The sequence below is a fragment of the Peromyscus maniculatus genome, chromosome X, assembly GCF_049852395.1.
Source record: "Peromyscus maniculatus bairdii isolate BWxNUB_F1_BW_parent chromosome X, HU_Pman_BW_mat_3.1, whole genome shotgun sequence".
Lineage (NCBI taxonomy): Eukaryota > Metazoa > Chordata > Mammalia > Rodentia > Cricetidae > Peromyscus > Peromyscus maniculatus.
In genome coordinates, this window is record NC_134875.1 from 26590944 (window position 1) to 26617067 (window position 26124).

The window sequence follows — 26124 nt, forward strand, 5'->3', positions numbered from 1 at the left end:
TGTTCATTTACTTTATTCTTACCAACGCCTTCGCACTTTGGTATGCTTCTTCTTTCCTTTAGTGTGTGTGTGTGTGTGTGTGTGTGTGTGTGTGTGTGTGTGTGTGTGTGTCCAGAAGACAGCTTTGGTGTCACCCTCAGGAAGGCTATTCACTTCCATTGACACAGGGTTTCTATTTGTCCCAGTACTCACAAACTAAGCCAGAGCAGCTGATCAGTGAGCCCCAGGTATCCTGTCTCTGCACCCCTAGTGTTTGGACTACAATCCTGCTCCCCAGCACCACTTTTACACCCTCATGATATTTTCACATGGTTTGGGGGGATGACACTCAGGTCCTCCTGGCTGCAAAGCAACCTAAGTCACAGAGCCACAGCCTCTAGCCCTTCCTTCCCTCATTGATATCTCCCTTTCCCTTCTCTTCTCTCTTCCCTCTGACTCTCTGTTATCTCATTTTGTTTGTAGATACTTTGTTTGTCCTGACCCTTCCTGCTTATGTATGCTCTTCTTTAATTTACTTTCCTTTGTCTCCTTTTCTTCGTTACTTTTGTATTTTTACTTTGTTTTGTTTTTAATGAAAACTTGAAAGCATCTATATTTCTTTCATCTATTTCTCCCTCTCTTTATTCTTTCCTTTCGAAGTCTCTTTTCTATTTCTTTTGTGCCTGCCTCCAAGGCTCCTTGCCTGCCCCATAGCTTTGCTTCTTTTTCATTTGTTCCTACTTCTGTCTTCCGTCCTGCCTTTCTTATCTTGCCTTAGATTCCTTCATTCTTTCTCTACTTGCCTCCCTTGAAGATGGATTTCATTTCTCTTCCTCTCCCTTTTCCAGTTTGTACTTACTACTGAATTTTTACTATTTTCTTTAGAAAAATGCATTCCTTTTCTCTATTTTTTGTAGCTATTCTCACTTCTTCTCTGCTCTAGTTGCCATCTAGTTACACTTCTGTATTTTAGTTATTTTGGTTGAAGTTTTCCATACAGACCTCTGTCTTCCCCTGCTGTCCTCAGATTTATTTCTTTGGTATGCACTGTGTGCTGTACACATATGTTTTTGCATGCATGTGTGGGCATGTGCGCTCATACACATGCAGATGGAGGCCAGAGAAGGACATTGGATGTCCTCTTCTAACACTCTACACTACTCCCTTGTGATGAGGTCTTTCACTGTACTTGTGTGGTACTGCGGACCAGGAACGCAAGGTCCACATGTTGGGGAGGCAAGCACTTTTGTCCACTGGGCCCTCTCCCCAGCCTCCTTGCTTTGGTTTAAAACAAATACTGTCCTTCCAAATTCCTGCCTCTTACTCTCACACTTAGTAAATTTTACTCTTTCCTACAGACTTGCCACTATTAACTCCTTCCTTTAGTTCCTTTTCTATCCCTTTGCACTCCGCTTCAGTTTTCTCTCATCATGCTTGTCTTTCTTCTCTTCTTCCTTGGTCCATTTCATCCATCTCTTCCCTCCCCCTTCTTCCTATTTCTCTCCTGTCATTCTTAGATTCCTTATCTCTTTGACTTACAAAAAAACCCTTAGCTCTTGGTGTCTCTGTCTTTGTATCTGTTTCATGACTTTTAAATCCCACCTACACTTTTTGTTTGTTTTTTGAGACAGGGTTTCTCTGTGTAGTTTTGGTGCCTGTCCTGGAGCTCACTCTATAGACCAGGCTGGCCTTGAACTCACAGAGATCCGACTGGCTCTGCCTCCCACGTGCTGGGATCAAAGGCGTGTGCCACCACTGCCAGGTCCACCTATACTTGTATCTAGTTCCCTATCTGTCTACCTGTCAGTCTATCATCATTGAAAATAGCTACTTATGTATCTCCACACTACCTTGTTGTCACTATAGTTATGTTACTCTTTTTATTTTCCAGAAATGCTCTAGCTATGTATTCCAGGGTGGCCTTGAACTGGTGGTCCTGCTACCTCTATCTCCTGAGTTCTGCGCCACCAACCCTGGCTCTGTTTTGTCTGTCTTCCTGCCTTATCCTACACTCCTTCCTGTCTACCTAGCCATCACCATTCATCTGTGTTTATTGTTCTTTCCTTCCAGTGGCCTTCTTTTAATATCTCTCCTGCTGCCTCCTTTATCCTAACCCCATAGTCTTGGGCTTCTATCTCCCCCTCTCTCTCCCCACTCACTTTCTTCTCTGCCTCATCACCTTCCAGTTTCTGTTTTCCCTGCTCACTTCACTGCATCCCTTATTCCTTCCCTTTCATCTGTCTGTAGTCTACTGTTCTATTTTCTCCTCTACCTAAGTCCCTACGATCCCTGTCCCTTTCTCTTTATTTCCCACTCTTCTTTCCCTTACCTTTCCTTTATCTTTTCTCTCTTCTTTCTTCTGAAACTTAACTCTGACTTCCCATTTTATACTGGCTTCTCCCCCATATACATCATTTGTGTCATATTACCTGCACACATTCGGCTTTTATATCCTTTATCTAGCATCCAACTCTCTGTCCATCCATCTATCCATCATCTTCCTTCCTCTTTCTTCCCCTCTCTTCCTTCCTTCCTTTCTTGCCATCCAACCAGCTGGCCAGCCAGCAACCTACTTCTTGGCCCTTTTCTTGATCCTTCATCCTTTGTTTCTTCTTTCCCACCTATCTTCCATCTTACTTTGTTATTTATCCAGCTACACTTACCAGGAACTATCCATTTCTCCTTTCCTCTTTATTCCTCCCATTTCCCTTCTTTCCTCTATCAGTTTTGCTTTCACTCTTGTATTTTTTGTACTGATTGGTCATTTTAAACTGTCTCCTCTATGCACTTATTTTTGTCACATTCTTTTCTACTGGCTTCATATACATATATATATATATGTATATATATATATATATAATCTTTTTTCTACATCTATCTACCTATAATTTATGTTCATTCATTCTGTCATCTATCTATCTGCCTGTCTGTCTGTCTATCATCTATCTATTTTTCTGTCTACCTATCCACCTATCCGTGGGTCCACTGATTGCCTATAAGATATTTATATCTATTTTTCTGACATTTAAAATGTCTTCCTGGCCAGGTGGTGGTGGCACATGCCTTTAATCCCAGCGCTCAGGAGGCAGAGCCAGGCGCATCTCTGTGAGTTCGAGGCCAGCCTGGTCTACAGAGCGAGATCCAGGACAGGCACTAAAACTAAACAGAGAAACCCTGTAACGAAAAAACAAAAACAAAATGAAAAAAGTCCTCCCCATTTACAATTGATGTAATTGTTTTTCTGACTTTAGTTTTTGAAGTAGTATTTTTATTGATTCACCTGAGAGAAACATTTCTCACTCCCTTTTCATTCTTCTCTCTCTAATTAGCTATTATTTTTGGCTTTTCCCTGTCACTGATTTTTTTTCTAATCTTCTTTCTGTGTTTCTATTAAATGTATTTTCTCTCTCCCCACATCCCCCCCTCTCTTCAATTTATTTAACTATTTTATTTTTGAGACAGGGTCTTACTATGTAGTCCTGGCTGCCCAGAACTTGCTATGTAGAACAGACTGAGCCAGAATTCATAGAGATGTGCTTGCCTCTACTTCCTCAGTACTGGGATTAAAAGAATGCAACACCACACTCTGGCTATTTTCTGTTTTAGCAGGAGTCCCATCCTCTATACAAAACTGGCTTTCAATCCATACTAATCCCTCTTTAGCCACCAGAGCCTGGGGTCACAGATAGGAGACTGAAAGCCCATTTTAAAACTTATTTTCTTATCGGCCCTTCCTTTTAAACTAGTTTTCTCTTTTATAAAATGATTTGTTATAGGCATTCATCTTGAAACCTTTCAGACACGTTCTCACTCTGTAACCCAGGTGACATCAAACTTGCTTTCTATCTATTTACCCCTAAATAATTTTCCCATTTCCCTTTTCTTTCCATTTGCTACTTTTTACTGAGTTCTTATGAAAAATTAATGATTTTCCTGTTTCCTTTTCCCCACTTATTCTCACTTCCTTCTTGTCCTGTTGTCACTGATTCATCCTGCATTTTTGTGATACCTGCATAATCCTCTTTCATTTTGGTTTCTGTATTTCCTTGCTATCTACAGTTTCACTTTATTATTACTCTGCCTTTCCAAGCTCATTTCTAATTCTCATTTTTAATTTTGCACTTCTTACATTAATCACTTTAAACGACTCATCCTGCCTTTCTCCTCCCTCCTTTCCTTTATTGCTTCTCTCTTGTCGTTCATTTCCACTTCATTTCATTCTTTTATCTTACCTGCCTCCCTCCTTTCTTCTTCCACCCCATCCTTCACATTTCTCTGATTTATTTCATTCATCAATTTTTGAAGCTCTTTTCAAATGTTTTCTTTCATTTACCTGTATCTTTTTTTGAATCCCTTCTCTATATGTGCCGCCTAAGACTTTGAATAGACTTGTGTCTTCAGTTCAGATTTCTCCCTTTGTTTCCCCACTTGCCTGTTTATCTTTGGCATACAGTTTTCCTTTTTCCTGACTCTTTCTTGCATCAGCACAATTATATGAAAGAGATGAAAGATTAAAAAAACAACAACAACAACAAAAAAAACTCCCAGATTAAGCCTCTAATTTGGACAGATGTAGATTCTTACAAGTGACCAAAAAAGTATAAAAGGCTACTGACCAAATGATAAGCACTTGTGAACTATGCCAGAGAAATAATCCCCAGACACTTGGACTCACTTTCCCAGAACATCAATAGACAAGACCCTATCCTGGGAAAGACTAACAGATTCTGTTCATTTGCCCAAATGCTGGGGCATCGAATCCCTCTTAGTATGGGTGAAGATCTTTGCAAACAAGACAGAAAGGATGCTCAGAAGTTTAATTCATAAAATTACCCAAAGATTTGGGCTGCTACAAAGTATTCTAGGTAACAATGGACCTGCCTTCAAGGGCTCAAGGATTCAAGGAGTGTCAGCTGCCCTGAGAAATACATTTAATCTCTATTGTGTTTGGAGGTCCCAATCCTCAAAAAAAAAAAAAAAAAAAAAAAAAAAAAGTAAATCAAAGGAATGAGCTTTTTAACAAAATTTAATGAAACTGACTCAGGAAGTTAGCCTCTCCTGGACCTTTCTCCTCCTCTTGCCTCTGGTCCAGATCACAAACTATCCTTATGTTCTGGTGTCAGTTCTTATAAAGCGGTGGTTCTCAACCTTTCTAATGCTGGGACCCTCTAATACAGTTCCTTATGCTGTGCTGACTCCCAACCATACAATTATTTTCCTTGCTACTTCATAGCTATAATTTTGCTACTATTTTGAATCATAATGAAAATATTTGATATGCAGGAGATCTGATATGCGACCCCAAAGGGGTCATGACCAACAGGTTGAGAACCACTGCCCTTCCTTGGAACCATCCACAAAGTCTTGATGTACCCTTAGAGTTTCTTCATGTCTACTAGTTTCCCTAGACTTGAACTCCAGTTAATATTTACTATCTCCTCCAAGGTCTACAATCTACTTGGCCTCCATCATTCAGGCATTAAAGATCGAGTAAAGCATTAACTCAGTGGCTTATATGGTCCTTTAAACTTAGAGGACCTTAGACTTTCTCACTTCTGAGTGTACTCTGTGTTGTGAGATCCACCAGACTTCAGATGGTTTTGTCCACATAACCTGAATTGGGTCTTCTGCCTTGTATCATGGGTCATTAGAAAGACCTGTAAATAGGGAGCCTGGCTGCTGTCAATCTTCCATATCCTTTCTCAGCCTGAAGTAGCACTAACTGTCTTTGCCCTAATTCTCCTCTCCCCACACCAATGGCAGCTAGGGCCACCTGTTCTGAGGGGGATTGAAGCAGGACACAGACAGACTGTTATGAACTTAGCCCCAGAAGACCCTGACTCCAACTACCTCAAGCAAATTTCCTGACACCAATCCCAGGTGTCCCATGAGAAGTCTTACAAGTGCTTGATGAATCAAAATTCCTCTGAATGATGACATTTAGACAATTATTTTAGCTCATGATGGAGCTCTGGTGCCAGGAAAGGAATTTATCATCTAGTGTATCAGATGACAAGTCACCTTTTAACTCCTTACCCAAAATTTTCCAATTTTCCTTTTTGCTCCATGACCATTTAAAAGCACATAGCCCTTGCCACTTAATGGTGTCCTCTCTTGGACACTCAATTTAAGTCCGAGGGCTTCATTATTCACTGTCCAGAGGACAGGATCCTAGGGCCCCAGCAACTTGTAACTAGAAGCACCACAGATTGCTGCCTGCTGCCTCTGCTCTTTCATCTTTCCTTCCCTCTTCTATCTGGTTTTGCCTCCAAAATCATCTTCCCTTTGGCTCATTCTGTTTTATATACTATTTTACTAGACTCTTTTATGCTTTTCCTTTTCTTTCTTATCACCATTTACCTACCCACTTACCTTCCTGCTAATCTACCTACCTACCCAACTACCTACCTATCATCTATCTATCTATCTATCTATCTATCTATCTATCTATCTATTTATCTATTTATATCCATCCATCCATCCATCCATCTATCCATCCATCCATCCATCCATCATCTATTGTCAATGATCATTTTTCTGGGTTCTTTTTTTCTTGACTCCTACTTGTAAAATGTGTCCCCTACCATAAAATTGCACTTGTGTTACTGGTCCCTACATCTCAGTCTTACATTCTCTCTCCAACTCTTCACTGATTCATCCTTTGTAAGCTTTCTTTTTCTCTTTGTTCATTGATTCTTTTTCAATTCTCTTCATATTGCTTAGGTTTGAATACATACTTTTCTTTCTTTTTCTTTTTCTGCATCTCTATCTTGTCTTTACTACTGACTTTAGAGAAACCAGTACTATGGATCATGCAGGACAAAAAAGACAAGGAAAGGTTAAGAAGTAAGGGTGAGGTAAGGAGCCCCTACCCTCAACCATCTGGATTTGGCTTAAGTCGCTTGATGAGTTGAGAGTTTCAACACAATCGACTAGAGACTGAAAGCATATCTTGAAGCCATAATTCCTTTCTATAAATATCAGTGATTTTCCTGAACCAAACGCTGCCCCACGCCTTCCTTTTCTGCTACGGGCCGCAGGAATATCAGAAGAACTCAGCTGGTTATGGCAAAGTCACTACCTGGAGGAATCATGGAATTCCTCCAGAGGAAGCCAAATCCCAAGGAGTTTTTGGTGTTACTTGGCTTGTTATATATCAGCTGTATTCTGTTATGAAAATCATGTGTGCCTTCATAGTTTTCCCAATTGACTCTTCCCTAAGAAGGGCTAACAGTGTGGACTGATCACTCTCTGGACATACACATTCCAGGTATTTGGAGAACAGCCTCAGGAAAGGCTTTCTCTGCAATCAGATATCTCCCCTAGCCACTTTCAAGGACTAAAGGAGACATCACCCAGGTGGTCACCCAATTTCCGAGGATTAACAGTGATAACAACCCACAGGCGAGTCTCCTGACTTAAGGTAAATTCCACAAGGGGACACCGCCTAGGTCAGGTAGACATTAAGTAATAGCTTTACACAATTTAGCTCAGACCCCTCCTTTCTTACAGCCTTACTAACTTTATAGACCTCTAACTACTTACCTAACCACTTCTAGGAATTTTTAGATAACCTTCTGTGCTAACAGCTATGCTCAGCCAGAACTCCCAGTTCAAGCCTCCCTGTAATTATCATTATTGGTAGCATCCAGCCAGGTCCATCACCGGATGGAGGAAAGTACCTTATCAGAGATACCTCTGTACTCTCTAAGAACAGACTTAAGCATCCAGGTTACCTGTTTGAGAAGGCCTGGCGGATGTGTCAATTAAGCCTATTCTTATCACCCCTCCATTTGACCCTGGAAGCCTGGCTTTGCACTGCTAAGGAAATACTGCTTGTAAGTGTATATATACCAGAACTCCCAGGGCAGGAGAGGACAGAGAAGAGAGAAGAGAATGGAAGAACTAGATGGGTAAGAACTTGAGAGGAACGAACTGAGATGGGGAAGAACTAGATTGAAGAGCTAAAAGAGAGGACTAGAGGAACGAGATGGAAGATGAGGAAGAGCCAGATGGGGAAGAACAAGATGAGGAAGAGCCAGATGAGAGAGAAGGAGATGGGAGAGGAGCTGATAGGGGAAAGAACTAGATAGATGAGAACCTAGAAGGGACAGAACTAGATGAAGGAATTAAGATAGAACATAGAGGGGATCGCAGACAAGTGTAGAGAGAAATCAGGCTAAAGATGACCTAAATATGAGAGCAGAATATAAGCTTATAACTGTCACAGAATAATAAAGTATATGGACTAAGGAGTTTCATGTACATAGATTCATTCCATTTCATCAAAGATTAATTATCAGCTGGTTGATAGATCCTTCCGCAGACCTTGGAAAGGAGACTATTAGGGGCTGGACCCCAATAGTCCCAAACACTTTTCTCCCTGTCTCATGCCAGTATTTTCTTTTCCTGGCAAAGTTCTAGCAACTGTATGTCTATCAAAGCAATTACTCACCTTCACAACTGTCAAACATCTTTCTTTATGGTGTTTTATAGGCTTTTAAAAAGTAGCTTTCTCCTCGTTATCAACCCTGTATGAGGACCTTTGAAAACTCTTCTAACCTAATCTTCCTAAGCCCCTCCCTTCCTCTATTCTCCTTAACTCTCATTTCCTTTTTTTATTATGTATATATATACATACACACACACACACACAGACACACACACACACACACATATATATATATATATATATATATATGATTTTTTTGCCTTCTCTGCAGGCTGCTTTCCCTTGCTGCCTCCTTCCCTGACTTTCCAGGCCTCCTGTACACCTATCCTCTCTTTCTTCTGTTTTATCTTCCATTTTCTTTTCCTATTTTTCTGACTTGGTTTGTATTCATTTTCTAATTTCCTAATCTCTACAGTCCCTCTCATCCCTTTTATAGTTCTGGGAATGGAAAGGAGGGCCTGAGCCCACATCCTTTGCCCTGAGGTTTCCTTTTACAGTCTGTCCTTGTATCTACATCTCCCGCGACAAGGCTGTTGCCACCCCTCTCTGTCTTACCTTACTCTACTGATGTCTCTGCTTTCCTCATTCCCTCCCTACTGGCCAAGATTCTTGCTGACCAGACTCGAGGTAGGCATGTGACTTCTCTGCTAGGCCATCAGTGCACTTCCATAGAAAACCCAGCTTGAAGGAAAGCCTTGCTGCATGAATTCAGACACCACTTTCCCAGTGCTCAGTGTGGTGGTATTCTAATTGTACTGAAATGTGATTTTGATTGTATGTTAATAAATAAACTTATCCGGGGGTCAGAGCTATTAGAGCCATAGCAAGAATGTGGCGGTGGTGGCACACGCCTTTAATCCCATAGATCTCTGTGTGTTCAGGGATACAGCCAGCATTGGAGACTTTTGCCTTTAAGACCTGGGGGGCTGTACATACAGACAGTGACAAGGCAGTCACGTGTTTGGGTTTACAACCAATGAGAAGGGAGAACAAAATACTATAAAAAAAACCGAACAGACAGGATATAGCTCTCTTTCGGGAAGCTGAGACACCGCAGGAGGAAGGGTGAGATTTTAGCTCTGAGCTCTGACCTCTCGGCTTTCTCTTTTACATTGGTTCTGTGTTTCTTATTTAATAAGACTGTTGGTTACAACAACAGCTCAGCATGCTCCCTTGTTCTCTACCATTCCCCGGGAGATATCCTACCACCCTGGTCCGTCTTCAGCAAAAGTTACTAGGTTCCTTTAACTCGATCCTCCCCACCCTTTGCCCATCTCCTCTGAAATTCTTCCTGAATTTTGCATCTCCGAAGCTCCACCTTACTCCTTGACTAAGTTTCCCCTGGCCTGTGGTCTCTCAGGAGTCTGGCTCTCTTTCTGCAGTTGTCCTGAGAACACTGTTTTAACTGCTGGCTGTCTCTTCCTTTCCTTCTTCCCCGTCTTTCCTGGCTTCCGGTTTTCTTTTCTTTTACTACTTCTGTGCAAAGTTCCTTTTAAACACACTAATTTCTCCTTTTACAGTCGTATCTATTTGAACCTGCCTGTTCTTGTTCTGTATTTTATTGTCTGCTCTTAAAACTTAGGCCTTCTCCAACAATCGGTCTTGCCTTTCTGTACTGGCTCCTCTTTTTCACCACTCTTCTCTCATTTCCACATCACTTTTGGTTTCCTCTTCTGATGTTTGAGACAAAGTCTTACTTTGTAGCCCAGCTTGGCCTGACACTCACTATGTAGCCCAGGCTAACCATGAATTCATAATCATCTTGCCTCTGCCTCCCAAGTCCTGGGATTACAGGTCTGTGCCATGTCTTGTTCCACTGACTTCCTTTTTGAAGGTCCTTTTCTTATTCTTTGGCTTCCCCCGTCCCTCCTTTTTCCTGTCTTTGTTATTTCCTTCTTTTCACTTTTCTTCACCTTCTGTCCTTCCTCCTTCTTTTCCCTTGATCTTCAATTCCTTTCCTCTCTTACTCCTTATTCTATTCACCTTTACCTGTCTTTTTCCTGCCTTTCATTTTTCTCACTCTGTCTTTTTACTGGCTCCACATACTATTTTTTTTCTTCCCAACTCTTTCTTTTAACTTTCTTTCTAAGTATTGATTTTAAAAACATTTTCATTATTTTTTATGTGTATGGGTATTTTTCCAAATGTGTATCTGTGTGCCACATGTATGTGGTGCCCTGGGGCCAGAAAAATGCTTCCTATGCCCTGGATCTGTAATTACAGAGGTGAGTTACCCTGTGGGTCCTGGGAAATAAACCTGGGGCCTCTGCAAGAGCAAACAGTTCTCTTAACTTCTGAGCTGTTTTCCCATTCCCTGGCTTCATCCTTTTAAGATGTTCCCTGTTATCTTTTACTGTGTTTATATTTGGATTGAATTTTGAATCTCTGTTACTGTTGCAAATCTGTATCACCTACTTGCTCCTTTTTACTTTTCTTTCATTATCAGATTCCCAAATTGTAAACATGTTATGTTTTCCTTCTCATTTTTATACTTTCCCTTTCCCCACCCTGCCTTTTCTTTTCGTGCCTTCTCTGATGACTTTCTCACTCATCCTCACTAATCCCCTCTTTTTCCCTTCTTCCAATGCCTTCATTATGTTTCCTGTCACTCCCCCTCCATGTCTCCCCTCTGTCTTCCTCTATTTACAAGCTCCTGTTATTTTATTCAATGTGCGTGCGTGTGTGTGCGTGTGTGTGTGTGTGTGTGTGTGTGTGTGTGAGAGAGAGAGAGAGAGAGAGAGAGAGAGGAGAGAGGAGAGAGAGAGAGAGAGAGAGAGAGAGAGAGAGAGAGAGAGAGAGAGAGAGCACGTCCTGGGTGCGTGCCTGTCTCAGAGTAGGTGTGTGCACCTCATGTGTTCAGGTTCCTGCGTAGACCAGAAGAGGGTGCTGGATCCCTGGAACTGGAGTAACAGGAGTCTGGGTCACCTGATGTTGGTGTCGGCACCAAGCTTGGTGCTCGGCAAGAACAGCAAATGTTCTAAATCACGGAACCATCTCTCTGGCTCCTCAGGTTCCTATTTGCTAAGCCTTTGTTCTCCTTCCTCAGGTTGTTTATTGTCTTAATCTACTAGCTGTGTTTTAGAATCCAGTCTATGCTGACTCACTTTTCTAGCGAATCACCTGTGTATTTTTACCCTTTTCCATTTTGGATCCCCCTGTTGTGCCCGATTTCCTTGTTCTCTTGAGGGATTTCTTTCTAGCCTTGCCTTTTCTTTTTGCCTACTTATCTACCTAGCATAATCTCTAGTTCAAGTCTTTTAGTGCCTTTTCAAAATGACTCCTACCCATATTGGACTTGATCTCACTAGTTCCACACCACACTAATTGACTTTGTCTCCAGTAGTTCACCTTTTATTCCTACAAGTTTTCCATGCAGGTTTTGTTTTAGGGTTTTAACATGCCTTTACTTTTGTTCATGTTTGTTTTTAAATCTCCCTTTTGCTCCTCTTTCTTCTGCCCGTCCCCTTTCTAGCCTCTTCTTCGTCTCCTCCTTTTTCCCTTTCTCCTTCCATCGCTTTTCATGAGCTCACATTTTATTGGCTCCCCTCTTCATTTTTTTCTTTTCTTGCCTTGTTTCTGATTCTCTCTTCCTGCCATGTTGTTTTATGTTTTCTTTCAGGTTTATTTTTCTAAATTTCAGACATATGAATCTGTCTACATATCATGTTTTCAAAAACTAGTACCCCTCCCCCTACAAGGCCTGAATTACTCTTTGGGCCCCTCCTTTTCAAGCAGCTCTCCCATGATTCCCTCTTCTTCTTTAAATGTCCTCCCTTTCTTCCCCTGCTTGTCTTTGACTTTCACTCCATTCTTTGCATTTTCTTTGCTTTCTTCCCTATGCTCGCTAGCTTCCCTTCCTTCTGTACTTTCTTCCTCATTCACTTCCCCTCCTTCTTCTCCATTTCCTTCCTTTCTTCCTCCCTGTTTCTACTATGCTTTTTCTTCACCTTATTCTCTCTTCTCCCTCCTCCTACCTCTAAGCCTCCCTCATCGTTTCCCTCCCTCCTCCCACCTCTCCTCCCAATCTTTTTCCTCCCTCCTCCCAACCCTCCTCCCAACTCTTCCCTTCTTCCTCCCACCCTCCTCCCACCTCTTCCCTCCCTGCTATCACCTATACTCCCTCTGCCCATCTTTATTTTTTCCTGCTCCGATCCTTCCCCCTCCCTCCTTCCTCTTTCCTCTCTTCCTATTGTTCTTATCGTTCCCACTCCCTCGTTCATCTTTCTTTTCTTCTTGTTGTTCTCATCTGTCCCCTTCCTTTCTTCTCTTCCTCTTGATCTCATCTTTCTCCCTCCTTTGTCTTTCTTCTCTTCCTATTGTTCTCATCCTTCGCCATCCTACCTTCCTCTTTCTTCTTTTCATCGGGTTCTCATCCTTCCCTCTCCTTCCTCTTTCCTCTCTTCCTCTGGTTCTCATCTTTCTCCCCCATCCTCTTTCTTCTCTTCCTCTTGTTCTCCTTTATCACCCTCCTTCCTATTTCTTCTCTTCCACTTCTTCTCATCTTTCTTCCTCCCTTTCCTTTCTTTTCTTCCTCTTGTTCTCAACCTTCCCCTTCCTTTCTCCTTTTCCTCTTGTTCTCATCCTTCTCCCTCCTACCTTTCTTCTCTTCCTCTTTTCTCATCCTTCACACTCCTTCCTCTTTCTCCTCTTCCTCTTGTTCTCAACCTTCACCATCCCTCCTTCCTCCTTTTTCTCTACCTGTTGTTCTCATCCTTCCCCCTCCTTCCTCTTTCTCCTCTTCTTGTTTTCATCTTTCTCCTACTTCCTCTTTCTTCTCTTCCTCTTGTTCTCATCCATCACCCTCTTTCCTTCCTCTTTCTGCTCTTCTTTTCCCCATTTCTCCTCCTCCCCTTTTCTTCTCTTCCTCCTGTTCTCGTCTTTCAAACTTCTCCCTCTTTCTTCTCTTCCTCTTGTTCTCATTTATCACCCTCCTTCCTATTTCTTCTCTTCCACTTCTTCTCATCTTTCTTCCTCCATCTTTCCTTTCTTCTCTTCCTCTTGTTCTCAACCTTCACCTTCCTTCCTTTCTCCTTTTCCTCTTGTTCTCATCCTTCTCCCTCCTTCCTTTCCTCTCTTCCTCTTGTTCTCATCCTTCCCCCTCCTTCCTCTTTCTCCTCTTCTTCTTGTTGTCATCTTTCTCCTCCTTCCTCTTTCTTCTCTTCCTCTTGTTCTCATCCATCACCCTCTTTCCTTCCTCTTTCTTCTCTTCTTTTCCCCATCTTTCTCTTCCCTCTTTCTTCTTTTCCTCTTGGTCTCATCTTTCCCCCTCCCTCCTTCCTCTGTCTTCTCTTCATCTTGTTCTCATCTTTCCCCTTCCCTCTTTCTTCTTTTCCTCTTGTTCTCATCCCTCCAACTCCTTCCTCTTTTTTTCTTTCCCTTGTTCTCATCCTTCCTTATCTTCCTCTTTCTTTTCTTTCTCTTCTTCTCATGTTTCCCCATCCTTCCTCTTTCTTCTCTTTCTTTTGTTCTCATCCTTCACCTCTCTCCATCCTCTTTTTTCTCTACCTCTTGTTCTCATCTTTCCCCCTCCCACCTTCTTCTTTCTTCCCTTCCTCTTGTTCTCAACTTTTTTCATCCTTCCTATCTTCTCCTCCTCTTGTTCTCATCTTTCCCCCTTCCTTTCTTCTCTTTCTCTTGTTCTTATCTTTACCCTCCTTCCTCCTTCTTCCCTTCCTCCTGTTCTCATCCTTATCCCTCCTTCCTTTCTTATCTTCCTCTGTTCTAATCCTTCCCTCTCGTCAAGTTTCATCTCTTCCTCTAATTCTCATCTTTCCCTCTCCCTACTTCCTTTCTTTTCTTCCTCTTGTTCCCATCCTTTCCCCTCCTTTCTCTTTCTTTTCTTACTCTTGTTCTCATCTCTCTCCTCCTTCTCCTTTCTTCTCTTTCCCCTTTTCTCATCCTTCTCCCTCCTTCCTCTTTCTTCTCTTCCTCTTGTCCTCATCTTTCTCCTGCCTCTTTATTCTCTTCCTCATTGTCATCTTTCTCCTCCTTCCTCTTTCTTCTCTCCCTCTTGTTCTCATCCTTCACGCTCCTACCTCTTTCTTCTCTTCCTCATGATCTTTTTTGCCCTCCTTCCGTCCTTTTTCTTTTCTTCCTCTTATTCTCATCCTTCCTTCCTTCCCTTGTTCTTTTATTTTTCTCTTCCTTTCTCTTTCTACTCTTCATCTTGTTCTCATTCTTCCCCCTTCCTTCCTCTTTCTACTCTTCCCCTTTTTCTCATCCTTACCCCTCCTGCCTCTTTCTTCACTTCTTCTTGTTCTCATTCTTTCCCCTACTTCTTTTATCTTCCTTCACTTCCTCTTGTTCTCATCCCTCTCATTCCTCTTTCTTTTCATCCTCTTGTTCTAATTCTTCCCTCCCCTTCCTTGTTCTTCTCTTCCTCTTGTTCTCATCTTTCTCTTCCTTCCTTTCTTCTCTTCCTCTTGTTCTCATTCTTCCCCCTCCTTCCTCTTTCCTCTCTTCCCCTGGTTCTCATCTGTCCTTTCTTTTTCTTCTCTTCCTCTTGTTCCCATCCTTCCCCCTCATTTCTCTTTCTTCTCTTACTCTTGTTCTCATCTCTCTCTTCCCTCTTTCTCCTCTTCCTCTTGTTTTCATGTTTTGCCTGCTTCCTCTTTCTTCTCTTCCTCTTGTTCTCATCCTTCACACTCCTTCCTTTTTCTTCTCTACCTCTTGATCTCATATTTCCCCCTCCCTCCTTCCTTTCTTCTTTTCCTATTGTTTGCATCATTCCCCCTCCTTCCCTTCTCCTCCTCCTCTAGTTCTCATGCTTCCCTCTCCCTCCTTCCTCTTTCTTATCTTCCTCTCTCATCCTTCACCCTCCTTTCTTCCTCTTTCTTCTCTTCCTCTTGTTTTCATCTTTCACCTATTTCCTCTTCCTTCTCTTCCTTGTTATCTCCCCTCTCCCTCTTTCCACTCTTCCTCTTGTTCCCATCCTTCTCCCCTCCTGCATTCCTCTTCTTTCTCTTCCTCTTTTTCTCATCTTCCCCCACCTTCCTCTTTCTTTTCTTCCTCTGTTCTCATCTTTCCCCTTCCTCCCTCTTTCTTCTCTTCCTCTTGTGCTCATCCCTCCTGTTTCCTCTTTCTTCTTTTCCTCTTCTTCTCATCCTTCCTTCTCCTTCCTCTTCTTCTCATGGTTCCCCCTCCTTCCTCTTTCTCCTCTTCCTATTTTTCTCATTGTTCCTCCTGTCTCCATCCTCTTTCTCTTCCTCTTGTTCTCATCTTTCACCCTCCCTCCTTCTGCTTTCTTCTCTTCCTCATGTTCTAAACCTTCTCCCTCCTTAATCTTCCTTCCTTCCTCTTGTTCTCATCTTTCTCTTCTTCTTCTTTCCCCTCTTCCTCTTGATCTTATCCTTCCCAATCTACTTTCTTCTTTTTTCTCATCCTCTTGTTCTCATCCTTCTCACTCCTTCCTTTCTATTCTTCCTCTTGTTCTCCACTTTCCCCTCCCTCCTCTTTCTACTCCTCCTCTTGTTCTTATCTTTCCTCTGTCCTCCATCTTCTCTTCCTCCTGTTCTCATCTTTCCCCTGCCTTTCTCATTCTTGACTTCCTGTTGTTCTCATCCTTCCCCATCCTTTCTCATTCTTCTGTTCCTGTGTTCTCATCATTCCCCCTCCTTCCTCTTCTCTTCCTCTTGGTCTCATCCTACCCCTCCTTCTTCTTTCTTCTCTTCCTGTTGTTATACTTCTCCCTCCTTCCTCTTTCTTCTCCTCCACTTGTTCTCATCTTTTCCCCTTCTTTCTTCTCTTCCTCTTGTTCTCATCCTACCCTCTTCCTTTCTCCTCTTCCTCTTATTCTTACTTTTCCCCTACTTCCTTTTTCTTCTCTTCTTCATGTTTTCCTATTCTCCCTCCCTCTTGGTCTCATCTTTCCCCTCCTTCCTCTTTCTTTCTTACTCTTGTTCTCATCCTCCTCCCTCCTTCCTCTTTCTTCTCTTCCCTTCTTCCTCCTACCCCTCCTCCCACCTCTTCCCTCCCTGCTATCACCTATACTCCCTCTTCCCATCTTTATTTTTTGCTGCTCTGATCCTTCCTGCTCCCACCATCCTCTTTCCTCTCTTCCTATTGTTCTTATCGTTCCCGCTCCCTCGTTCATCTTTCTTCTCTTCCTCTTGTTCTCATTTATCACCCTCCTTCCTATTTCTTCTCTTCCACTTCTCATCTTTCTTACTCCCTCTTTCCTTTCTTTTCTTCCTCTTGTTCTCATCTTTCCCCTCCCCTTCCTCTTTCTCCTTTTCCTCCTATTTTCATCAATACCCTCCTTCCTCTTTCTTCTTTTCCTCTTGTTCTCATTCTTCCCCTCCTTCTGCTTTCTCTTCTCCCTCTTGTTATCCTTCCCCTCCTCTCTCCTTTCTTCCTCTTTTCTCATCCTTCACACTCCTTCCTCTTTCTCCTCTTCCTCTTGTTCTCATCCTTCCCCATATCTCCTTCCTTTTTTCTCTACCTGTCATTCTCATCCTTCCCCCTCCTTCCTCTTCCTTTTCTTCCTCATGTTCTCATCATTCCCCTCCTTCCTTTCTTTTCTTCCTGTCGTTCTCATTTTCCCTCCTTCTACTTTCTCCTCTTCCTCTTATTCTCATCCTTCCCCTCCGTCCTCTTTCTCCTCTTACTCTTGTTCTCATCCTTCCCTCTCCTTCCCCTTTCTTCTCTTCCTCATGTTCTCCTCTTTCCCCCTCCCTCCTTCCTCTTTCTTCTATTCCTCTTGTTCTCATCCTTCCCTCTCCTTCCTCTTTCTCCTTTTCTTCTGGTTGTCATCTTTCTCCTCCTTCCTCTTTCCCCTCTTCCTCTTGTTCTCATCTTTCACCCTCTTTCTTCTCTTCTTCCCATCTCTCTCTTCCTCCCTCTTTCTTCTCTTCCTCTTGGTCTCATCTTTCCCCTTCCCTCCTTCCTCTGTCTTTTATTCATCTTGTTCTCATCTTTCCCCTCTTCCTTCTTTCTTCTCTTCCTCTTGTTCTCATCCTTCCCTCCAACTTCTTCCCCTTTTTTCTTTCTCTTGTTTTCATCCTTCATTCTCCTCCTTTCTTTCCTTTCTCTTCTTCTCATGTTTCCCCATCCTTCCTCTTTCTTCTCTTCCTTTTGTTCTTATCCTTCCCCTCTCTCCATCCTCTTTTTTCTCCGCCTCTTATTTTCATCTTTCCCCCTCCCACCTTCTTTCTTCCCTTCCTCATGTTCTCAACTTTTTTCATCCTTCCTTTCTTCTCCTCTTGTTCTCATCTTTCCCCTTCTCTTTCTTCTCTTTCTCTTGTTCTTATCTTTACCCTCCTTCCTCCTTCTTCCCTTCCTCTTGTTCTCATCCTTCTCCCTCCTTCCTCTTTCTTATCTTCCTCTGTTCTAATCCTTCACCTCTCTCCTTCCTCTTTTTTCTCTACCTCTTGTTCTCATCTTTCCCCCTCCCTCCTCCTTCTTTCTTCCCTTCCTCATGTTCTCAACTTTTTTCATCCTTCCTTTCTTCTCTTCTTCTTGATCTCATTCATCCTTCCCCCATCTTCCTCATTCTCCTCTTCCTCTTGTTCTTATCTTGCCCCTCTTTGTCCTTTCTTCTCTTCCTCTTGGTCTCATCCTTCCCTCACCTTCCTCATTCATCTCTTCCTGTGTTCTCATCCTTCCAACTCCTTCCTCTTTCTTATGTTCCTCTTGTTCTCATCCTTGCCTCTCCTTCCTCATTCTACTCTTCCTCTTGTTCTCATCCTTTCCCCTCATTTCTTTCTTTTCCTCCACTTGTTCTCATCATTACTTCTCCTTCCTCTTCTTCCTCTTCTTGTTCACATCCTTCACGCTCCTTCTTCATTCTTCCCTATATCTTGGTCTGATCCTTCCCCGTCCTTCCTCTTTCTTCTTTTCCTCTTGTTCTCATCCTCCCCCTCCATCCTTCCTCTTTCTTCTTTTCCTTTTTCTCATCCTTCCCCCTCCATCCTTCCTCTTACTTCTTTTCCTCTTGTTATCATCTGTCCCTCTCTTTCTTTTTTCTTCTCTCGTCTTGTTCTAATTTCTCCTCCTCCCTGTTTGTTCTTTTTGTCTTGTTCTCATCCTTCACCCTCCTTCCTCATTCTTCTCTTGCTTTTGGTCTTGTCTTTCCCCCTCCCTAATTCCTGTTTCTCCTCCTCTTCTTGTTCTCATCCTTCCCTCTCGTCCTCTTTCTTCTCTTCCTCTTGTTCTCATCTTTCCCCCTCCCTCCTTCCTCTTCCTTCTCTTCCTCCTGTTCTCACTCTTCCCCCTACTTCCCTCCTCTTTCTTCTCTTCCCCTTTTTGTCATCCTTCCCCATCCTCCTCATTCTTCTGTTCCTGTGTTCTAATCATTTCCCCTCCTTCCTCTTCTCTTCCTCTTGTTCTCATCCTTCCCTCTCCCTCCTCTTTTTCCTCTTCTTCTTGTTCTTACATTTCCCCTACTTCCTTTTTCTTCTCTTCCTCATGTTCTTCTCTTTCCCCCTCCCTCCTTCCTCTTTCTCCTATTCCTCTTGTTGTTATCCTTCCTCATCCCTCCTTCCCCTGTTTTTCTCATCCTCTTATTCTCATCCTTCTCCCTTTTTCTTTCTTTTCTTCCTCTTGTTCTCTTATTTCCCCTCCTTTTTCTCCTCTTCCTCTTGTTTTTATATTTCCTCTCTGTCCTCCTTCTCTTCCTCTTGTTTTCATCTTTCCCCTGCTTTTCGCATTCTTCACTTCCTGTTGTTCTCATCCTTCCCCATCCTTTCTCATTCTTCTGTTCCTGTGTTCTCATCATTCCCCCTCCTTCCTCTTCTCTTCCTCTTGTTCTCATCCTTCCCTCTCCTTCCTCTTTCTCCTCTTCTTCTTGTTCTTACATTTCCCCTACTTCCTTTTTCTTCTCTTCCTCATATTCTCCTCTTTCCCCCTCCCTCCTTCCTCTTTCTTCTCTTCCTCTTGGTCTCATCTTTCCCCTCCTTCCTCTTTCTCCTCTTCCTCTTGTTATCACCCTTCCCCATCCCTCCTTTTTTCCTCATCCTTTGTTTCTCATACTTCCCCCTCCCTCATTCCTCTTTCTTCTCTTCCTCTTGTTATATTTCCTCTCCATCTTTCTCCTCTTCCTCTTCTTCTCATCTTTCCCCTCCTTCCTCTTTCCACTCTTCCTCTTATTCCCATCCTTCCCCCTCCCGCATTCCTCTTTTTTCTCTTCCTCTTGTTCTCATCTTCCCCCTCCTTGTTTTTTCTTTTCTTCCACTTGGCCTCATCTTTCCTCACCTTCATCTTTCTTCTCTTCCTCTTGTTCTCAACCTTCCCCTTCATTCCTCTTTCATCTCTTCTTCTTGTTCTCATCTTTCCCATCCTCTTCCACATTTTCCTTTCTTTTAATTCTCCCCCTTCTTTTCTTCCTTTCTCTCTCCTTCCTTCTTTTTTCCGACTCTCATCCCTGTCATGTACCTTCTTTTGTTCCTTCTTTTTCTTTTATCTTCATTCCTTCTTTTCTCCTTCCCTTCCTCCTCCTTTTTTCTCCTCTCTTTTTTTCTGATTTCTTCCCTCCAACCTCCTTCCCATCTTTCTTCCTCCTCCTTCCACTCTCATTTTCTCTTTCTTCCTCTTTCAAACAGCATCTTCATAATTTATTTACTTTAAGTCTCTTTACAGGAAGGATCACAAGTATGCTGTCTCCTCTCCTTACTTCCTTTTAAAGAATACTGTCTCCTTTCATCCAAGCCTCTTTCCTCTTTGTACCTTACAGTCCCCTCTTTCCCTCCTTACCTTTTACTTACTTTTAGAAAAGCTCTCCACTTCTTTAACTTTGTAGGGCTGAAGTCTCTTAGATATCTCTGCACACCTTTGCAAGTTCATTGGACTTCCTTCCTTAGTAATCCCTTTCAAATCCCTCTCTCACCATCACAATCTTCCTTTTTATTTCTTTCCTAGTGACTTTCCCTTCCTTGTTTACCTTTCCTCCTTGTCTACCCCTCCCATCTCTTCTCTATTTTGTCTTCATCTCTCTCTCTTCCCACAAACGCATTTATGCTGGAGTCTGCTGGTTGCTCCTGGTCTTTCTTTACTCTCTCCTTGTCTTCATTGGTTCACTTTATATCTTTGCCTACTAGGTGCTTTATCTTGTCCAAGATGTTTGTTCTGTTTTCCCTATTACTTGCTTTGTACATTTTAATATTCTCTTGATATTTGTATATTATCCCTTTCTTGATGTGACTTCTGTAATTTATTTCTGCTCTTACTGGTTTGTTAAACTTTTCTTCTCTTTTTAATGTTTTCTTACTGCCTGCTCAACTTACTTCTCTCATTTGCTTCTGGGTTTCTTACCTGAGTGTACATGCTATCTTCTCTTCCTGGCTGTTTGTTAAACTATGTATTTACTTGTTAGCTATATGTATTGTGAATATACATTTGTTAACTGGATCTGTAACTGGAAAGTGTATCACAGAGTACCTGACACAGGTACTGAGGGCTCCTAGTACTTACTTTTGCAGGGGACATTTTAAAAAACTGTGTGAGCATAAGGTGGTTTGATGTGGACACTAATAGTCAATACATTGTTGCTCAGCTTCCACTCATCCACTATGTCTTTTATTTTCTCTCTCCTATCTCTCTCACCTGTTTCAGGTTGTCTTTTGCTTTCAGGGACGGTTGCTTCCCGCTTTTTCTTTACACTTTCTTCTTTACTATCTTTTTCTTGCAGTTTTTGTAAATGGTAGGCGATTCTTTTCTGAAGCATTACTTGTTTCTGCAAAATATTATAAATACATTACATATGTTTCAAATTCAAATAGAAACCTGACAATAAAAATACAACATAGATTATTTCAAATGTGATGATGTTCCTGAGGTAGACCTTTGTTCCTGTCTGGAGATACCTAAATTTACAATGAATTTGAAGAGAGGTATTAAGAGGCAAGTTTCCTTTTATGTGCATGTGTGCATGTGTTCGTGCTCTCTTACAATCTGGAAATTTAAGCTAGGGTCTTGTACATGCTAGGCAATCCCTTTACTGTTGAGGAAAACATATTTTAGTAACAACTCAATCTAATTTAACTTTCTGGAGACTCTTTCTTGAAATACAGATTGGGGCTAGAATCAATACCGGTTGGGGCTCCATCAATAACTATCTCCTGAAAATTCATACTTTAAAATATAAAATTGCGGCAAAAGCCTTTCTTAAGACAGCCCAAGTCCAGCAAAAGCTGACTACCTTTTGGTTAATTTCCTCTCTGATTTTTCGCCGATGTTCGTCAGCTTTTGCTTCTCTCTTAACTTCTTCTCCAATCTTTGATAGAAGTGCCATCTCCTTGGATTGCCATTCCTATGGGACATGCCATTACAGTTCTCAGCACATGTCTACTTCATTTTAAAACTATTTTCTTTTTCCCTAACCAATATGCAAATTAGGTCAAATCAATGGCCTAACACATTTTGGGTCAATAATAAAGCAAATCTTGCACTGACTTGTGAACGTGCTTATCTATCTGCCATTCCCTGGGACTGTCCTGCTGGATATGATGAAGTGGAACAGGAAAGAAATTATTTTGTTATTACAACCATGAAGCCAGTACAAACGTGACTCTGAAGATGAATCACAAAAGATACCGGCAAAAGGGTGTTGACTTCTAACTCAGGGAAGACATCACATGTACTTGGCTGCTCTTAAAGGTATTCTGACAGAGAAACTAAACAAGTAGCCATGCCAGAACTCATGTGGAAGTCAAAGGACAACTCTACGGACTGAGCGCTCTACTTACAACTTCACATACATTCTGGGACTTGAACTTAGGTCACCAGGCTTGCAGCGGAAGTGCCTTTCCCAGTGAATCCTTCTAGCCTGGGTTTCTTTTCTAAACTCAACTTCAAAGGATAGAGTGAATCTGTTCAAGTAGTTTACGGAAAAAAGAACCATACAAGTTTCCCATTTAAAATTACTCCTGACCTCTTCAATCTGTTTGTGTTGATTCAGTTTTGTTTGAACATTATGCCAGTGTAGTCTGTCTTCTTCTTCTAACTGCAGTGTGTTTCGTCTTCCCAAGGTGTCTTCAATTTTGTCTAGTTCTTTATTAATCATACGCAAATGTCTAAGTAGAAGTGAAACAAAGGAATGTAAGTCTTTCAGGATACCTGCCACTCTGGAACTCTGCAATATCAACATGCATTCTGGTATACTCTGAGATGAATGGATGGATTATAGGAACCACATAATGAGTAGGAACTAGCTTTCAATTAAGATAACATTTTTGAAAAAGAAAAAGTGTACAATTTTTTCCCTTTAGCTTCTATGGCTGCAGCTTGATTTCTACATGGGATGTGTGATTAGTAGCTGAAGGAAAATACCCAGCTGTGAGAGGAGAGGCATGTTTACTTTAGCATCAGATAAAGTTGTAGCAATTTGATCATTGTGACTTTAATAATTTACTTAAACTCATGTTTGATATGTGTTAAAGATACTCTCTCCCTCTGGTACCACAGACCTGGCTTTCACTAGATCAGTGATTTATATTTTGCATTTCTTCAATAACAGTTTGACTTGCCTCTTGGGCTCCTGGCAGCTCCAGTTTCTCAGGTAGAAACTGAACTTCCTAGCCTTAGGAACAAGGTTCCCAATCCCTGCACCTCTTGATGTCATTTTTATAGTTTAATTTTTTAAATTGTGTGTTGGTGTTTTGTCCATAAGTAAGTCTGTGCACCACGTGCATGCAGGGCCTGTGGAGGGCATCAGATCCCTTAAAACTGGAGTTATTGACAGTTGTGAGCCACCATGAGGGTACTGGGATTCAGACTCTAGTCCACTGAAGGAGCAGGCCCCCTTGATTACCTCTTTAGTTCCCCATGTTGAAAATGCTGAGGGCCTTAAATGTGTCTAGTACCTTTCTCACTCCATCTTCAATTCTTTCTATTTTTTGCAGTTTTGGGGGTCTCTAGTGTGCCCATTTTGAAATATACTCGAACCCTGACTCTACCTTCTTTTTATTATTTGGTCTTGATGCGGGGAGGTCTTCTTCCCTTCTCGTAACAACCACTGCTGAAATGAGGCAGCAGCGGCAGCTTCGTCACAAGCTCGTCTCTCTTCGTTCAGCTTATTCACCTGGCTTTCTATAATTTTCTGTAAGAAAACAATTATTGGATGTCAGATGCTTGACAGAAATAAACCTTTCCTTTGATATATTTCTTTAAATTTAATCTTAAGTAAATGTTCTGAGTATTACAAACTATTAATTCTGCTAACCAGCTTTTAGGCCTTGCATGGCCTCATCCCACAAATAAACATTTTATATGTAAAAATCAAATGGGATCTTTATCTTTCATAGATTCTTTATAGGGACATTATTCCTGGAATATTTTAAGGAAATATTGTGCAAAGAGTCTAGCTTTTCACAAATCTTTTCATGCGTCCCATGAAAATAAAACAAACTCAAATATTTAACTTACTTGTTCCCTGACATAATTTCTCTCAAAGTCAATTTTTAAAGTGGTAAGATATTGTCTGTATTTGTTCAACTCTTTTAAGGAACATATGACCTAAAATTCAAAATGGAAAACATTATAAAGTTTGAAAATTACAACATGTTTATACAAGTGAAGAAGAACATTCATTTTAGTGACAGTTGTGGGATACAGTGTAAGAATGCATTTTTGGTGACATTTGGGTAGTCAGGATCTTTAGACAGTTGATGACCCACCAGAGATTTTTCTAAATACTTCCCTAACATAGCTCCAACTTCAAGTTCCTTCTCGAGACATGAAAATAAATGTGTCAGTGCATTCACATACCAAAAACTGCAATTATCTTTTCCCATCACTGAAAAATTGTCAACTAGAAAGCAGCTTTTACAAGAAAAAACTAGGCATTTTACTGGCTTCTTTCTGTGATATCTGCTAGTGTTCTACTAGAAGTTGGCAATGGTATTAAAGCACCTAGCAAGTGCCTAGAGTTTGCTGGATAGAAGCAGGCCTCCACGCACTTTGTTATTGCTGGTGATGTATCCTCCCTGTCTTAGTTTCTTGAGCATGTCTTTTCGTCTGAAGTATGCTTTAAGATGTGGATCGTGAAGACTTTGGTAGGTGGTTTCCATGAGTCTACAGTAAGGATCACTAAGATTAAAACCAAAAGAAGGCCGATAGAGCTGCAAAAAGAAACATATATGAAATTATTGCAAATGCAAAATTCATGAAAATACACTTTTAAACATCAGTTTATTGAAATAATTAGAATGTTCACTGGAAATAAAATACACAAGCAGAAACTGAGGTGAAAGAATGTAATGGGTTGATCTGGGTAAATATAATGCCCTTCAGTGAACTTCCCTCTCTTCTCCCCTCTAATTTTTACTTTAGAGGTGGCACATGGAATACTATTTATGAACTCTGTGCTTGATATACCTATAGCCTCTACCTTAGTCCAGTTCCCATATACATAGGTCAGGATAGACTGTCAGCAGAGAGACGAGAGTACATGGAAAGTTTCAGGAGCCAGATGAACCAAGGCACAGAAGCAGAAATCAGCATGTTGTATATGTGTATGCCAGAAAGATCACAACCTGTCAAGCTGAGGCTGTGGTTGAAGAAAAGTCTGGATGGAGTGATTGCAGCTCTTTCTGGGGCTTTCCATCATTAAAGTGAGTTTAAAGACTTTAAAACATTGCAGCTCATGTAATTCCATTTGTGTGAAACTGAAGGTGATATACAAAGTGCGATCATAACAAAGTGTTTCAAATTTAACAGCTAAAAAGGGCAAAGAAAACCACTTAAACACCATTAAAACATAGTTTACCTTTTCACTTATATTTGTGGTATAGAATATGTTAGTACTTCCTGGGATAATAGGTAGTTTCGCCCCCAGGGGTAAGTCCAACAGGCTAGATGGTCCAATCTTTGGAACAACAGGTTTCTGTTTCTTCTGTGGGAAAGAAATGCAAATGTTTGTCTTTTCTACTAGGAAGTGTTCATTTAGTTTACATCAGTTGTCACACCTGAACCAGATAGCACAACCCAGGTTGTTAGGCACCTGGGTGGAAGGATCCGTCTGGCTGCAAAGCAAGAAGACCTTACCTCCCCACTTCCTAAGCCAGCACCCTACTTCTGGGTCCTGCCCAGGTTAGTATAAGTCAGTGGCACCTTGAGTCACCCGTTGCCCTGGTCAGAAGGTGGGACGTTCCATTGTGAAAAATTCTGTCCTGTACCTGCCCCTCAGCCAGAGTCTTTCCCCATGATTCTACCTGCTGGCCTGAAACCTGCCCTGACCAGGAAAGAAGGGCAATGAATAAATGGACACTATGGAGGGCCCACCACTCACGGTACTACAAGTGTCTTTGTCAGTTTTGAGGTTGCCAGAAGCCGCTTTGGAGGCGGCAGCCTCGGCAGCCTTCAAACAGTTGTTCAGGTACAAGTCCATGGCTACCCGTCAGCCCCCAAGGGCTGGGGGCTGAGGGAGTGGACTGTCTTCTGGTCTCCCTTCCTGCGACTGTCTTCTCCGGTGTCCGGATCAAGACTGAGCCAAGGCCCTAGACAGCCTGGTAACAGGACCTCAAGAACGCACACATCACAATGCTGCTTTGCTGACATCCTTAGTGGGCGCCCTCAAGGCCACGCCCAATGGGCGTCGCCCTTAAGACACGTCATACCAGCAGAGATCACCCAGTAGAAGTTTCCAAAATAGATGTGGCTCCAACAGAAGTAGCTCTAACAGATGCCACTTCAACCGCTGTCGGTTTCTAAAGAAGATGCCAACAAAGACATTGCCTCTAGGGACTGGTCTATATTCTTTC

General features: G+C 41.9%; 1 protein-coding gene across 6 annotated transcripts in view; it reads right to left on the reverse strand.

Annotated features, from left to right (window-relative positions):
• LOC143270680 (fibrous sheath-interacting protein 2-like) overlaps positions 1 to 25849 on the reverse strand; it is a 48556-nt gene extending 22707 nt beyond the window's left edge. For 2 of the 6 annotated variants that reach the window (XM_076561530.1, XM_076561535.1), the window contains exons 1-8: positions 25653 to 25841; positions 25131 to 25256; positions 24322 to 24483; positions 23789 to 23878; positions 23320 to 23462; positions 22296 to 22437; positions 21564 to 21674; positions 20969 to 21098 (exon numbers count right to left, since the gene is read on the reverse strand). In XM_076561530.1, the coding sequence (XP_076417645.1) occupies positions 20969 to 21098; positions 21564 to 21674; positions 22296 to 22437; positions 23320 to 23462; positions 23789 to 23878; positions 24322 to 24483; positions 25131 to 25256; positions 25653 to 25751 (1003 nt within the window). In that variant the 5' untranslated portion in view covers positions 25752 to 25841. Of the gene's footprint in view, positions 1 to 20968; positions 21099 to 21563; positions 21675 to 22295; positions 22438 to 23319; positions 23463 to 23788; positions 23879 to 24321; positions 24484 to 25130; positions 25257 to 25652 lie in introns of all 6 variants that reach the window. The other 4 variants (XM_076561533.1, XM_076561532.1, XM_076561531.1 and 1 more) reach the window with 3 other exon arrangements.
• Between the last annotated feature and the right edge of the window lie 275 nt (positions 25850 to 26124).